Genomic DNA, 16559 nt, shown 5'->3' on the forward strand with positions numbered 1-16559 from the left:
TGATCCTGTCATTATGATGCTAGCTGGTTATTTTGCCTGTTTGTTCATGCTGTTTCTTCTTAGTGTCAACAGTGTTTACAATTTCATATGTTTTTGCAGTGGCTGTTACCGTTTTTCCTTGCCATATTTAGTGCTTCCTTCAGGAGCTCTTGTAAGGCAAGCCTGATGGTGACAAAGTCTCTCAGCATTTGCTTCTCTGGAAAGGATTTCATTTCTCCTTCACTTATGAAGCTTAGTTTGGCTGGATATGAAATTCTGAGCTGAAAATTCTTTTCTTTAAGAATGCTGAATATTGGTCCCCCACTCTCTTCTGGCTTTAGAGTTTCTGCAGAGAGATCCACTGTTAGTCTGATGGACTTTCCTTTGTGTATAACCCAATGTTTCTCTCCAGCTGCCCTTAACATTTTTTCCTTCATTTCAACCTTGGTGAATCTGACAATTATGTGTCTTGGGGTTGCTCTTCTCGAGCAGTATCTTTGTTGTGTTCTCTGTATTTCCTGAATTTTAATGTTAGCCTGTCTTGCTATGTTGGGAAAGTTCTCGTGGATAATATCCTTAAGAGTGTTTTCCAACTTGGTTCCATTCTCCCTGTCACTTTTAGGTACACCAATCAAACACAGGTTTGGTCTTTTCACATAGTCCCATATTTCTTGGAGGCTTTGTTTCTTCCTTTTCATTCTTTTTTCTCTAATTCTGTCTTCATGCTTTATGTCATTAAGTTGATCTTCAATCTCTGATATCCTTTCTTCCGCTTGATTGATTCAGCTATTGATGGCTTGCGTATGCTTCATGAAGTTCTCGTACTGTGTTTTTCAGCTCCATCAGGTCATTCATGTTCTTCTCTAAACTGCTTATTCCAGTTAGCAATTCATCTAACCTTTTTTCCAGGTTCTTAGCTTCCTTGCATTGGGTTAGAACATGCTCCTTTAGCTCACAGGAGTTTATTACCTTTATTATCTTCTGAAGCCTACTTCTGTCAACCTGTCAAACTCATCCTCCGTCCAGTTTTGTTCCCTTGCTGGCAAGGTGTTGTGATCCTTTGGAGGAGGAGAGGCATTCTGGTGTTTGGAATTTTCAGCCTTTTATGCTCGTTTTTCCTCATCTTCATGGATTTATCTATCTTTGGTCTTTGATGCTGGTGACCTTTGGATGGGGTTTTCATGTGGATGTCCTTTTTGTTGATGTTGATGCTATTCCTTTCTGTTTGTTAGTTTTCCTTCTACCAGTCAGGCCCCTCTGCTGCAGGTCTGCTGGTGTTTGCTGGTGGTCCACTCCAGTCCCTGTTTGCCTGGGTATCACCACTGGAGGCTGCAGAACAGCAAAGATTCCTGTCTGTCCCTTCCTCTGGAAGCTTCATTCCAGAGGAGCCCCTGCCAGATGCCAGCTGGAGCTCTCCTGTATGTGATGTCTGTTGACCCCCGCTGGGAGGTATCTCCCAGTGAGGAGTCATAGGGGTCAGGGACCCACTTGAGGAGGTAGTCTGTCCCTTACCAGAGCTTGAAAGCTGTGCTGAGAGATCCACTGTTCTCTTCAGAGTCAAAAGGCAGGAACATTTAAGTCTGCTGAGGCTGTGCCAACAGCCACCCCTTCCTCCAGGTGCTCTGTCCCAGGGAGATGGGAGTTTTATCTATAAGCCCCTGACTGGGGCTGCTGCCTTTCTTTCAGAGATGCCCTGCCCAGAGAGGAGGAATCTAGAGAGACAGTCTGGCTACAGTGGCTTAGCTGAGCTGCAGTGAGCTCCGCCCAGTTCTAACTTCCCAGCAGCTTTGTTTACACTCAGTTGGAAATGCAGAAATCACCCGCCTTCTGCGCTGATCTCACTGGGAGCTACAGACCGAAGCTGTTCCTATTTGGCCATCTTGCCAGCCATATTTTTTTTGAGACAAGGTCTCACTCTGTCACCCAGGCTGGGTTGCTATGGCATGATCATAACTCACCACATCCTAGAACTTCCGGGCTCAAGCAATCCTCCCACCTCAGCCTCCTGAGTAGCTGGGACTACAGGCTCACACCACCACACACGGCTAATTTTTTTTTTCTTTTTTTGAGACAGAGGTTCGCTCTTGTTACCCAGGCTGTAGTGCAATGGCGCAATCTTGGGTCACCACAACATCCGCCTCCCAGGTTCAAGCAATTCTCCTGCCCCAGCCTCCTGAGTAGCTGGGATTACAGGCATGTGCCACCATGCCTAATTTTACATTTTTAGTAGAGATAGGGTTTCTCCATGTTGGTCAGGCTGGTCTCGAACTCCTGACCTCAGGTGGTCTGCCCGCCTCAGCCTCCCAAAATGCTGGGATTACAGGCATGAGCCACCATGCCCGGCCCACACGGCTAATTTTTTAAAAATCACAAAACTTTCAAAGTTGTGCAAAATGGTGTAAGTCATGATGGTGTTGTATAGCACAGGACTATTATGGATTTGTTAAGGTATCATGCCTAAAGGGGAGGTGGAATAGAAGAAGGCAGGGGGAACTGTGCAGTAAATCCAACTGGAGTTTAATAATTTCAGACTCTTTTCACATAGCTTGTCCCATTGATTAGGTATAAAGATCAATTTCCATCAAAACACAATCATCTCATTACCAGTAATTAAAAAGCCAAGATTCTATTTTGATACTGAGTAAATATAAAATACTTGTGATTAATGCAAACTTGGATGACACAAATAAATTTACATCAGATGACACTTGCTAAGCATGAGACCAAATACTGATCTTATATAAAATGTAATACATTTAGAGAGAGGTTCCTATGTATTATACTTACTAATACGTTTAATTCCATATTTTACAAGAAGTCACATTACTTTTGAGAAATAAAACTGTGTATTATGTATACTTCCAATCATACTTTAATTTCATACAACTGAAACTGTATTAGTATATTTATCTTCATATTTCAATAATAAAAAAGTATGTAAAATAAGAAATTATTCTGATAACCCAATAAATCTGAATTGGGAAATATAAGGAGAAAATACTCATGCAACCTATGCCTATAGCTTTTTACTTCTCCTATTCTAAGATTTATCAAAGTTCATAAACATAGTTGTTTATCTGTCTCTCCAGCTTCAATGCAAGCTCTAGGAAGATAAGGACTAATTGCTATTATATCTCCACAGTCCACTGGATGATGTTCAAAAATATTTATAAATGAATGAATAAATAAATGACATCAATGATCTTACCTGGTACTTAAGACACTGGTCTTTTATATCAGAAGATGAAGTCACAGAACTATCTAAAGAGGAAGAACTGTCTCCTCCAGGTTTCAGTTGGCAGCATTTCCCAAAGACTTTAACTTGAGCATCACTGCAGAGTTTCTGAAATAACAGATATTTCCACTCATGTTTTAACAGATTTTTAACCATATACAAATTTCATCAAAGTATAAAAACCTTTGGAAAAACCAAGAATGAAATAACTCAAAATACAACATTAATATGGCTATTGGCATTTTGCTGTATTTTCTCCAGTACTATTTTCTATTCTTTGTCTCATAACTATAATAAAATTTGTGGGGTTTGTATTTCTGGCCAACATTATTATATCCTGAGAATTTTCTAGATTACCACGGCCTATACGATGTTCATTAATACCAATGTAATAATATATTGCAGTAGTTTTCAAATTATTTGGTCTCAAAACCCCTTTATGCGCAGGGCTTGGTGGCTCATACCTGTAATTCCAGCACTTTGGGAAGCTGAGGAGGTGGATCACTTGACACCAGGAGTTCAAGACCAGCCCGACCAACAGGGAGAAACCCTGTCTCTACTAAAAAGACAAAAATTAGCTGGGCATGGTGGCACATGCCTGTAATCCCAGCTACTTGGGAGGATGAGGCACAAGAATCTTTTGAACCTGGGAAGTGAGCTGAGACTGCACCACTGCACTCCAGCCTGGGTGACAGAGTGAGACTCTGTTTCAAAAAAAAAAAACAAAAAAAAAAACAAACAAACAAAACAACCCTTAATGTTCTTATAAGTTATCGAGGATCCCAAGAGTCTTTTGTGTACATGAGTTATATTTATCAATATTTCCCATATTAGAAATCAAAACTGAGACCATGTAAAAAATACTTATTCATTCATTTAAATACAACAATAAACCCAAGTTAATGTAAGTAAACACTGTTATAAAAAATAACGTATTTTTCTGGGGAGAAATGCAGGGATGAAAGGAGAAATGCAAATGAGACTTTCAGATTTAACTATACATGTGTTTATTCTTTCGAAATGAGAATATAGTAATGTAATAAATAAAATTTTAATGAGAGAATGAACTTAGGACCAGATGGTTGTACAGTCTAGTGTAGAAGAAAAATGTATTTCTTTTTAATTCCTCTTTCTCTTTTTCCTCCCCAACAGCTTCTCTACATCTTTCACTGCTCACAACTACCAAAGTTACAATCCACCAACATCTGTGATATTCCTAAAAGTATTCCAGTGCTTTATCACAGTTACCAGTATGTCCATTCTTTCATTTAACAAACCTCAGGTAGGTTTTTAGAACAAATAATCTGACTAAAGTCACATTTACTGAAGACTGAATGTTTTCTAGTTACCAACATCACCAAAGGCATTGTTAAAAATTACATGTACTAGTCTCCAGTTATCTCTAACCAAAAATTTAAAGTAAAAAGAATAAAAGCTTTAGAACTAGATATGAGTTCAACATGAGGTCCTTGCCGATGCCTATGTCCTGAATGGTATTGCCTAGGTTTTCTTCTAGGGTTTTTATGGTTTTAGGTCTAACATTTAAGTCTTTAATCCATCTTGAATTAATTTTTGTATAAGGTGTAAGGAAGGGATCCAGTTTCAGCTTTCTACATGCGGCTAGCCAGTTTTCCCAGCACCATTTGTTAAACAGGGAATCCTTTCCCCATTGCTTGTTTTTGTCAGGTTTGTCAAAGATCAGATAGTTGTTGATGTGTGGTATTATTTCTGAGGGCTCTTTACTGTTCCATTGGTCTATATCTCTGTTTGGTACCAGTACCATGCTGTTTTGGTTACTGTAGCCTTGTAGTATAGTTTGAAGTCAGGTAGCATGATGCCTCCAGCTTTGTTCTTTTGGCTTAGGATTGACTTGGCAATGCAGGCTCTTTTTTGGTTCCATATGAACTTGAAAGTAGTTTTTTCCAATTCTGTGAAGAAAGTCATTGATAGCTTGATGGGGATGGCACTGAATCTATAAATTACCTTGGGCAGTATGGCTATTTTCACGATATTGATTCTTTCTATCCATGAGCATGGAATGTTCTTCCATTTGTTTGTGTCCTCTTTTATTTCGTTGAGCAGTGGTTTGTAGTTCTCCTTGAAGAGGTCCTTCACATCCCCTGTAAGTTGGATTCCTAGGTATTTTATTCTCTTTGAAGCAATTGTGAATGGGAGTTCACTCATGATTTGGCTCTCTGTTTCTCTGTTATTGGTGTATAAGAAAGCTTGTGATTTTTGCACATTGATTTTGTATCCTGAGACTTTGCTGAAGTTGCTTATCAGCTTAAGGAGATTTTGGGCTGAGATGAGGGGTGTTCTAGATACACAATCATGTCATCTGCAAACAGGGACAATTTAACTTCCTCTTTTCCTAATTGAATACCCTTTATTTCTTTCTCCTGCCTGATTGCCCTGGCCACAACTTCCAACACTATGTTGAATAGGAGTGGTGAGAGAGGGCATCCTTGTTTTGTGCCAGTTTTCAAAGGGAATGCTTCCAGTTTTTGTCCATTCAGTATGATATTGGCTGTGGGTCTGTCATATATAGCTCTTATTATTTTGAGATATGTCCCATCAATACCTAATTTATTGAGAGTTTTTAGCATGAAGGGCTGCTGAATTTTGTCGAAGGCCTTTTCTGCATCTATTGAGATAATCACATGGTTTTTGTCTTTGGTTCTGTTTATATGCTGGATTACATTTATTGATTTGCGTATGTTAAACCAGCCTTGCATCCCAGGGATGAAGCCCACTTGATCATGGTGGATAAGCTTTTTGATGTGCTGCTGGATTTGGTTTGCCAGTATTTTATTGAGGATTTCTGCATCGATGTTCATCAGGGATATTGGTCTACAATTCTCTTTTTTTGTTGTGTCTCTGGCAGGCTTTGGTATCAGGATGATGCTGGCCTCATAAAATGAGTTAAGGAGGATTCCCTCTTTTTCTATTGATTGGAATAGTTTCAGAAGGAATGGTACCAGCTCCTCCTTCTACCTCTGGTAGAATTCGGCTGTGAATCTGTCTGGTCCTGGACTTTTTTTGGTTGGTAAGCTATTAATTATTACCTCAATTTCAGAGCCTGTTACTGTTCTATTCAGAGACTCAACTTCTTCCTGGTTTAGTCTTGGGAGGATGTATGTGTTGAGGAATTTATCCATTTCTTCTAGATTTTCTAGTTTATTTGCGTAGAGGTGTTTACAGTATTCTCTGATGGTAGTTTGTATTTCTGCGGGATCGGTGGTGATATCCCCTTTATCATTTTTTATTGCGTCTATTTGATTCTTCTCTCTTTTCTTATTAGTCTTGCTAGCGGTTTATCAATTTTGTTGATCTTTTCAAAAAACCAGCTCCTGGATTCATGGATTTTTTGAAGGGTTTTTTGTGTCTCTATCTCCTTCAGTTCTGCTCTGATCTTAGTTATTTCTTGCCGTCTGCTAGCTTTTTCAATTTGTTTGCTCTTGCTTCTCTAGTTCTTTTAATCATGTCTACATCACCAAAAGCAATGGCAACAAAAGCCAAAATTGACAAATGGGATCTAATTAAACTAAAGAGATTTGGCACAGCAAAAGAAACTACCATCAGAGTGAACAGGCAACCTACAGAATGGGAGAAAATTTTTGCAACCTACTCATCTGACAAAGGGCTAATATCCAGAATCTACAAAGAACTCAAACAAATTTACAAGAAAAAAAACAACCCCATCAAAAAGTAGGCGAAGGATATGAACAGACACCTCTCAAAAGAAGACATTTATGCAGCCAACAGACACATGAAAAAATGCTCATCATCACTGGCCATCAGAGAGATGCAAATCAAAACCACAGTGAGATATCTCACACCAGTTAGAATGGCGATCATTAAAAAGTCAGGAAACAAAAAGGGCTGGAGAGGATGTGGAGAAATAGGAATGCTTTTACACTGTTGGTGGGACTGTAAACTAGTTCAACCATTGTGGAAGACAGTGTGGCGATTTCTCAGGGATCTACAACTAGAAATACCATTTGACCCAGCCATCCCATTACTGGGTATATACCCAAAGGAATATAAATCATGCTGCTATAAAGACACATGCACACGTATGTTTATTGCGGCACTACTCACAATAGCAAAGACTTGGAACCAACCCAAATGTCCAATAATGATAGACTGGATTAAGAAAATGTGGCACATATACACCATGGAATACTATGCAGCCATAAAAAAGGATGAGTTCATGTCCTTTGTAGGGACACGGATGAAGCTGGAAACCATCATTCTCAGCAAACTATCGCAAGGACAAAAAACCAAACACTGCATGTTCTCACTCATAGGTTGGAATTGAACAATGAGAACACTTGGACACACGAAGGGGAACATCACACACCAGGGCCTGCTGTGGGGTCGGGGGAGCGGGGAGGAACAGCATTAGGAGATATACCTCATGTAAATGACGAGTTAATGGGTGCAGCACACCAACATGGGACATGTATACAGATGTAACAAACCTGCACATTGTGCACATGTACCCTAGAACTTAAAGTATTTTATATATATATTTTTATATATATACACACATACGTATATATGTATATATACGTATAAAATATGTATATATACGTATATACATATATACGTATTTATATGCATGTATATACATATACACATATGTATAGTATATATACATATAAAATATGTATATTAGAAGAACTAGATGTGAGTTCAAAACCTGTATCCTTGAGCAAGTTAACTGACCTCTCTAAACCTTAATTTGTTATTTGTTTAAGGGGAAGAAAAACCCTACCTAACAACACTTAAGGGAATGTGTGTGTGTGTGTGTGTATTTTATATACACACATGTATAATACATATTATATATAATAGTTATAATATCCTAGCTATCTCCACAGAGCTGAGACTACAGGCGTATGCCACCACATCCAGCTAATTTTACTTTTTGTAGAGATGAGGTCTCATTATGTTGCCCAGGCTGGTGTCAAACTCCTGGGCTAAAGTAATCCTCCCACCTTGGCCTCCCAAAGTAATCCTTGGCTGGGATTACAGGTGTGAGCCACTGCATTCAACCTAGTTATAATTGTTATTAGAAAACAGTTAACATGAGGGGCTAACATAATTGAAGTCAGGGACTTCACTAGGTATTTCCATGTATGTTTCAACACTTGATAAAAATATGGGTATTTTTACTATTGGCATCCTTCGCCACATCTTAATAACCTTATTACTTATTGATCACCAACAAAATGCCAGGCCTTAATGTACATTTTCTCTAATACTAAGCATGGTAGGTATTATCGATGCTATTTTACAGATGAGAAACGTGAAGCTAAAACAGGTTAAATAACTTCACCAAGGTTACAAGAGCTAGTAAATCTGTTATCTACTTATAGACAAAACCCAGTTGGCTTGACTTATCCACTATCACGAACCACCATTTCAAAGTATTTAAGTACTACGCGTTCTAAGCCAGAGGGTGGCTGCAGACCAGTACCAGTCCATGGCCTGTTAGGAACCGGGCCACATGGCAGGAGGTGAGCAGTGGGCAAGTGAGCATTACCGCCTGCACTCCACCTCCTGTCACATCAGTCTCAGCATTAGATCCTCATAGGAGTTCGAATCCTATTGTGAACTGTGCATGGGAGAGATCTATCTCTAAAGAGATACAACAAATAAATGCAATGCAAGATTCTCAACTGGATCCTTTTGTTCTGTAGGATGTTATTTTGACAACTTGCCAAGTTTTAATGGGATCTGAGGATTATTTGGCTATAATATATCAATGATTTCCTGAATTTTTGCTGTATTGTGGTTACATAGAAGAATGTTCATATTTTTAGGAAATACACATTGATGTATTCAAAGCTGATGGGATATCAAGTAGGCAGTTTACTCTTATTCGGTTCAGAAAAGCAAAAGTTCTTTGTATTGAACTTGCAACTTATTTGTGATTGTTTCAAAAAGTTAATAAAAATTATAACCTAGTTATAGAAAGCCAGTTGTATTTTTCAGTAATATTTATAACTTTTTTTGCATAATTCGAAGGTATTTGTTTTTGTGGGCTAGACATAAAGTACAGCATCACTTCTCTGAGATAACAAAGTAAAATAATAAGAAATTGAACCCTTTTTCCTACAATTCCTGCTTATAGAAGTCCTGTGCTTACATGAGGGATTGTTGTTGACTGCGCCTTGTCCCCTCATTACAGGACCATCTGCCACTGTAGTTGTTGCTGTTTGGTTTCAGAAAAGTCACGACTTCAAGATGGGAGGGAGTAGAGAAACAACAGCTGAGGAGCTGATGGGAGAATAGTATGTGTGTGTACGTGCATCCTTTTGTACACACTTTTAGGTGTGTTTTTATGCTTTAGTCCTGGAACTGAAGTATGTCCCTTTTCTTCCTCTAGCAAACTTTTGTTTCAGAGATTGGACATACAGGGTTACCTCAGCCTGGAATGTCTTTCCAGCTCTCTCAAGTGCTTCCTCTTTCACCTTAACTCTTAACGCATTTTTCCTCCATAGTCTAAGCTTAAAATATCACTTTCTTGATCTCCCTAGACTAAATGAAGTCCTTTCATGGCAATTCACTTAAACATTGTCATCCTTTAACCTCTTTATCTATAAATTGGAATAATAATGGTAGTACTCTTCTGTTTTACATATATTTACTCTTTACATGTAAAGGTAGTAAGTGCTAACGTGAGTTAGCTGCTGCTATCATTATTACTTTTATTAGACACACCTGGAATACACATTTCATTACACATATTTGTGTAATTATCTGTTAAATGTCTCTTTCTCCTGTTAGACTGTTAGTTCCATGAGGAAAAGGACTATGTCTTCTTTTATTCACCTGTATTCCCTAGTGCTTAACAGCGGTTGCCAACCTTTTTGGCACCAGGCACCAGTTTCGTGCAAGACAATTTTTCTGCAGACTGGGGCAGGGTAGTGGGGATATGGTTTCAGGATGAAACTGTTCCACCTCAGATCAGCAGACATTAGTTTTTGTCATTAGAAAAGGAAAGACCTGAAATCTCAGTATAGGTTTTTTGCTTTTTTTTTTTTTAAGAGTTGAGTTCTCACCATATTGCCCAGGCTGGCCTCAAATTCCTGAGCTCAAGCAATCCTCTCACCTCACCATGCCCAGCTTCAGTATAGTTTTGATTTTCATTTTCTTAATTATGGATAAGGGAGAGGATCTTATAAACGTACGATTTTATTAAACGTGTCATATCAATTTGTATATCAACGCTCAGCTCTTGTCCTTCACTCAATTATCTACTGAGTGGTTCTTGATTTCTAGGAACTCTTTATATTAACACTTGGCATTTTAAATTGTCAAAGTGTTTTCTCAGGTTGCCATCTGTCTTTTAACTTTCCTTATGGTGTTGTTTTCTGTTTTATCATGCAAGTTTAAAAAAAATTGGCTGTCAAATTTGTCAATCTTTTACTTTATGGCTTCTGAATTTTAACTCATAGCTAGAAATATCTTTGCTTGAGACAGAGTCTCACTCTGTTGCCCAGGCTGGAGTGCAGTGGCATGACTGCAATCTTGGCTCACTGTAGCCACCGCCTCCTGGGATCAAGCAATTCTCGTGTCTCAGCCTCCCTAGTAGATGAAACTACAGGCACGTGCCACCACACCCGGCTAATTTTTGTACTTTTTTTTTTAGTAGAGACGGGGTTTCACCATGTTGGCCAGGCTGGTCTTGAACTCCCGATCTCATGTGATCCACCCTCCTCAGCCTTTCAGCCTCCCAAAGTGTGGGATTACAGGCATGAGCCACTGCATCCGGCCTTTTTTTTTTTGGCCAGCGGGGAGAGGGTCTTGCTTTGTCACTTAGGGTAGAGTGCAGTGGCGTGATCCTGGCTCATTGCAACCTCCACTTCCTGGGCTCAAGTGATTCTTCTGCCTCAGTCTCCCAGTAGCTGGGACTACAGACACTCAGCACCACACCCAGCTAATTTTTATGTTTTCTGTAGAGACGGGGTCTTCCTATGTTGGCCAGACTGGTCTCAAACACCTGGCCTCAAGTGATTCACCCATCTTGACCTCCCAAAGTGCTGGGTTTACAGGCGTAAGCCACTGCACCCAGCCTAGATATACGTTTTCCACTCCACAGATATATAGGAACTCCCTCATTTTTTCTTTTGTAATGTTATAGTTTTATATTTTTATATTTAAATGTTTGATATACTTGGTTTCATCCTGATGTACACTGTAAGATATGAATCCAAATTAAGGCTGGGCACAGTGACTCATGCTTGAGCCCAAGAGTTTGAGACCAGCCTGGATAAAACAGTAAGACGCCATCTTTAAAATAATAATAATAGTAAGTAGTAACAGTATGAGTCTAAATTAATCTTTCTTCCACATGGCTAATTGTCTCAACACCATTTAAGATGATGCCTTAATCATATACCAAAATTCCTGAACGTATTTGGATGTATTTCTGATCCTCTATTTTGTTCCATTAGTCTATTGCCTATTTATATGTCAATAACACACTGTTTGGCCAGGCGTGGTGGCTCACACCTGTAATCCCAGCACTTTGGGAGGCCGAGGTGGGTGGATCACGAGGTCAGGAGATGGAGAACACCCTGGCTAACACAGTGAAACCCTGTCTCTACTAAAAATACAAAAAATTAGCCGGGCGTGGTGGCCGGTGCCTGTAGTCCCAGCTACTCGGGAGGCTGAAGCAGGAGAATGGCGTGAACCCAGGAGGCGGAGCTTGTAGTGAGCTGAGATTGCACCGCTGCTCTCCAGCCTGGGTGACAGAGCGAGACTCCAGCTCAAAAAAAAAAAACAAAAAACAAAAAAAAACACTGTTTTAGATACTGAGACTGTGCAGTATATTTTCAAATGTGATAGGACTGGCTCATCCTCACTGCCCTTCTTTTTCAGTTTTCCAACCAATCATTGCTAATTTTTTCCCATTTGAACTTTAGAATCCACTATTTAGTTCCAGACACTACCCCCACCCCAAACACACAAAAATAAGAATAACATTGTTTCTGTGATAGCATTATTTTACAAAGCACTTTGGACAACTTTATAACATTGACTACTGCCATGGAATATGTTTACCCTTTCCATTTGTTAAGGTACGTTTTTACGTCCCTTAAGAAGACTTTTAAAGTTCTAAACTTACAGATTTTGTTAAGTGTATGCATAGGCAACTTTGTCATTTTAATTTCTATTTTAAATGAATGTTTCACTTTTATGTGTTCAAACTGGAAGCTATTTGCATATATCGAGCTTACTGATTTCTGTATATTAACCTAAATCCAATTATCTAACCAAATCCTATGTGCAAATGATATCATAAATAAGACTCAACTATTCAATTAGCACTGTATGATGCTTCGGAGTGTTTCTCATGTCTTAAAATCTGTAATCATCTTTCCAAAGTTATGTGAATTTACTGATGTACAACTTTATCCTTGTTTAGAATCAGTGAAAGCTGATACATGTGAATGGTCATATAACTTAACTGGGAACTCATGAAATAGCATTGCACTGTTGTTGACATAAAAACAATGTCTAGGATAAGGATAATAGTGTGATAAAATCAGAATGGATCCATTTGGCTATGTTAGTGTTCATATCGAAACCATATCTCAATATATTTTTCTACCACGGGAAGGTTCTTCTGTCAGAAGTGTTGAACCAGAGCAACTCCATCTTGAATAGGGGCTGGGTAAAATAAGGCTCAGACCGACTGGGCTGCATTCCCAGATGGTTAAAGCATTCTAAGTCACAGGAGGAGATAGGAGGTTGGCACAAGACATAAGTCATAAAAACCTTGATGATGAAAAAGCCTGCAGTAAAGAAGCTGGCTAAAATGCACCAAAACCAAGATGGCGACAAGAGTGACCTCTGGTCATCCTCACTACTACACTCCCACCAGATCCATGACAGTTTACAAATGCCACTGGCAACATCAGTAAATTACAGTATATGGTGTAAAAAATGGGAGGCATGAATAATCCACCCCTTGTTTAGCATACAATCAAGAAATAACCATAAAAACCCACAATCAGCAGGCCTCGGGGCTGGTCTGCCTATGGAGTTGCCATTCTTTATTCCTTTACTTTCTTAATAAACTTGCTTTCACTTTACGGATTTGCCCTGAATTCTTTCTTGCTCAAGATCCAAGAACCCTCTCTTGGGGTGTGGATCCAGACCCCTTTCCGGTAACACTTCTTTAAGATCACTACTCATATTCACTTTAATTGGGTTTTATAATTCAACAGCCATTTTTCATAAAATATATAACAGATCTGAAAAAATGAGTTCTGAGGAAGCTATACACTGATTAACAATTTTATTTCAACTTACATAAGACACTATTTGAGCATGCAAAGTACTTTGGTTTCTGAAACCTAATCAAAGCATTTATGTAGTTCACTTTGTATAGAATTTAAAATGTAATAAAATACATAGCTTCCTAATTTTCTCCCAAAACCCATTAAATATACTCTACATACACAATGTTTGCTTTGCATGCAAATACAAAAATGATCTGCTTATATTAATAAACTGCTGTTATATTCTTCATTGACAATTCTTTGGTTCAACCAAATGCAGAAATGGATCAATATTCCACTGTGAAGTATTGCCTTCTCTCACACTCCAGATAAAAGGTACTCAAAGTGAATTATGATCATCTATAATCTTTACAAGGAAAACTGCCATGTGTCTTACACATTTAAAAGGACTTCAGTAAGTATTTTTACAATGACTATTTTTTAACGCTGAACTAGCTTCAAAGTAAACAATCAATAGGATTTTGATTTAATTAAATACACTCAAACATATTGAGTGAGCCCAAATATTACTATCTTCTACTCCTACTTGGCAATTTTCAAATGATATTTTTCAAAAATTCAGATTCAGGCTGATAACAAACTGTCCCAAGTAGCCTGAAGAGGGAGGACTGCGTGATCCCAGGGATTCAAGTCCAGCCTGGGCAACATAGCAGGACAGATGGACGCTGTTTCCAAATGAGAAAATGTTTTAATTTCTTTTTTGATAAAGGGAACAGAGTAAAACAATTCTGCAAGGCTCACATTCTAAAGCTTGACTTTCTAACTCATGGCGACATTATGTTCTAATTTTTTTAAAAAGAATGTTTTCAATAAAAGTTTTGGTAAATAGGCCGGGCAAAGTGGCTCCCGCTGGTAATCCCAGCACTTTATGAGGCCAAAGCAGGCGGTTCGCTTGAGCCCAGAAGTTCAAGACCAGTCTGGCCAACATGGCAAAACCCCATTTCTACTAAAAATGTAAAAATTACCCAGGTGTGGTGGTGCACACCTGTAATCCCAGCTACTCGCAAGGCTGAGGCACGAGAACTGCTTGAGCCTGGAGGCAGAGGTTTCAGTGAGCTGAGATTGTGCCACTGCACTCCAGCCTGGGCGAGAGAGCGAGACCCTGTCTCAAGAAAACAAACAGACAACAAAAAACCCTGTCTCAAAAAAGAAAAGGCTTTGGTATATTAAATGGTCAAAATAATATTTATAGTCCTTATTCTCTCTTGTAAATTGTTTTAAACTAAGAAAAGTGTTTTAAAACTAAGAAAGAAGAACATGAGAAGTTACTTCAACATTTACCACAGCAAAATAGAATATTGTACAAATACAGCAAAGCTGAATAATTTACTTTCATACAGCAAACTGCTAATGCTTAAACATAATGTCTTTATTATGTATGAACCCAAATTATAATGTAGAAACTTTAAAAAAATTTACAGCACAATGTCCTTATTTCCATATATAGAACCCAGGACAAACAATGAGTATTTCAATATGTACAGTAGTGTTCAAAAGGAAGACATAAAATCTTCAGGAGAGTATTTACAGGATTTTGAAAATAAACTTCCTAACAGTAATTACAATTGATCAAAATGTGTCCTGAGTACTTACCACATGTAAGGCAATGTGCAGTGTAGGAAATAAAGGTGAGTAACAGGACAATTTTTTACTTTAAGGTTTTTTTCCCAGTCTAGTAACAAATACACATACGAATACAGCTATGATATAGAAGGCTATGAATATGAGTAAAGAATTATGAGAATTCTGATGGAGGAGAAAATAAATCTACCTAGAGAAAATCAGAAAGGATTCATAAAGTTGTGATAAACCCTGAAGGAGGATAAATTTTCAATTAAGGGAGATAGTATATAGGATAAAGGCATAATAAAATAAATGAGACTGGAAGTAGTCAACAATGTTTGATTTCTAGACACTGATGAGTTTCTAGAAAAGTTTTATAATAAAAAGAAGAGTAGGTTTATAGGCAAATTTCAGAAAGTTGAGTAATAACTGGATAGTTTGAGAAGAGAGTCAATGTATTACTACTGAGACACCGAGAGACAGAGAAGACCAAGGAGAGACCAACAGAGAGACTGAGAAGAGACACTCTAGAGAGCCTGAGTGATAGACAAAGGGAAAATGAGAGACACCAACAGACACCAAGAAAGATGACTGAGAGGGACAAAGAGGCCAGGGATGGGAAAAGACAGAGAAGGACACTGCTATGGACTGAATGTGTGTCTCTCCTCAAAATTCATATGTCGTCCTAACCCACCATGCGATATTAGGAGGTGGGGACTTTAGGAGGTGATTAGGTCATAAGAACGAAGTCCTCATGAATGGGGTTGGTGTCCTTATAAAAAGGACTTGAAGAGTTCTCTTGCCTTCTTTCCACCATGTAAAGGGTAGAGTGAGAAGTCAGCAGTCTGCAACCCAGAAGACAGCCCTCACAAAAAACTCAAATATGCTGGGAGAAACCAAAGTTTCTTGTTTAAGGCACCCAGTCTACAGTATTTTGTTATAGTAGCCTGAACTAGACAAACACAAACCTGAAGGAAAAAGTAAAGAAAAATTATTTTAGCAGCTTTGTGAATGTTTCCAAGCAAAGAGAAAAGCTGAGAGGGATGAAGGAATACATCAGCAGGAGAGAAATTAATGAGACTAATGAAGCATCGTCCCAGAAAAGGTATGCAGGGAGAGTTCAAAAAACAGCATGAGTGGATTCTTACAGGGCTGTTTAACATAAAAGAGAAAAGCTGAACAAACACAAAATGAATAGCATTAATCAAAATTAAGAGTAAAGGAGAGGCATATGTTGAAATTCAATAGGATACTATCAAATACAAAAAAAAACTTCAATAAATGTTTGCTGAAAAAGTAATAAAAAATAATCGAGATAATTTAAAAAAAATCAGCCTCAGCCAAGTTCTGCTGAGCTGTTGTCAGCAGTCTAAATACAAAGAAGTCATGCTTATCACATTTGTAGTTAGCCTTTCATTTCAACTGTCTGCTTGACTGTCTCCAATTCTATGACTCCTAAG

The 16559-nt window shown here is 38.4% G+C and overlaps 1 protein-coding gene across 4 annotated transcripts in view; it reads right to left on the reverse strand.

The window, feature by feature from the left end:
* FNIP1 (folliculin interacting protein 1) overlaps nucleotides 1-16559 on the reverse strand; it is a 148672-nt gene that overhangs the window by 80442 nt on the left and 51671 nt on the right. For all 4 annotated transcript variants that reach the window (XM_003829326.5, XM_003829325.5, XM_063604216.1 and 1 more), the window contains exon 3: nucleotides 3188-3322. In XM_003829326.5, coding sequence (XP_003829374.1) covers nucleotides 3188-3322 — 135 coding nt within the window. The remainder of the gene's footprint in view (nucleotides 1-3187; nucleotides 3323-16559) is intronic.

Source organism: Pan paniscus, chromosome 4 (assembly GCF_029289425.2).
Source record: "Pan paniscus chromosome 4, NHGRI_mPanPan1-v2.0_pri, whole genome shotgun sequence".
In the NCBI taxonomy this organism is placed as follows: Eukaryota; Metazoa; Chordata; class Mammalia; order Primates; family Hominidae; genus Pan; species Pan paniscus.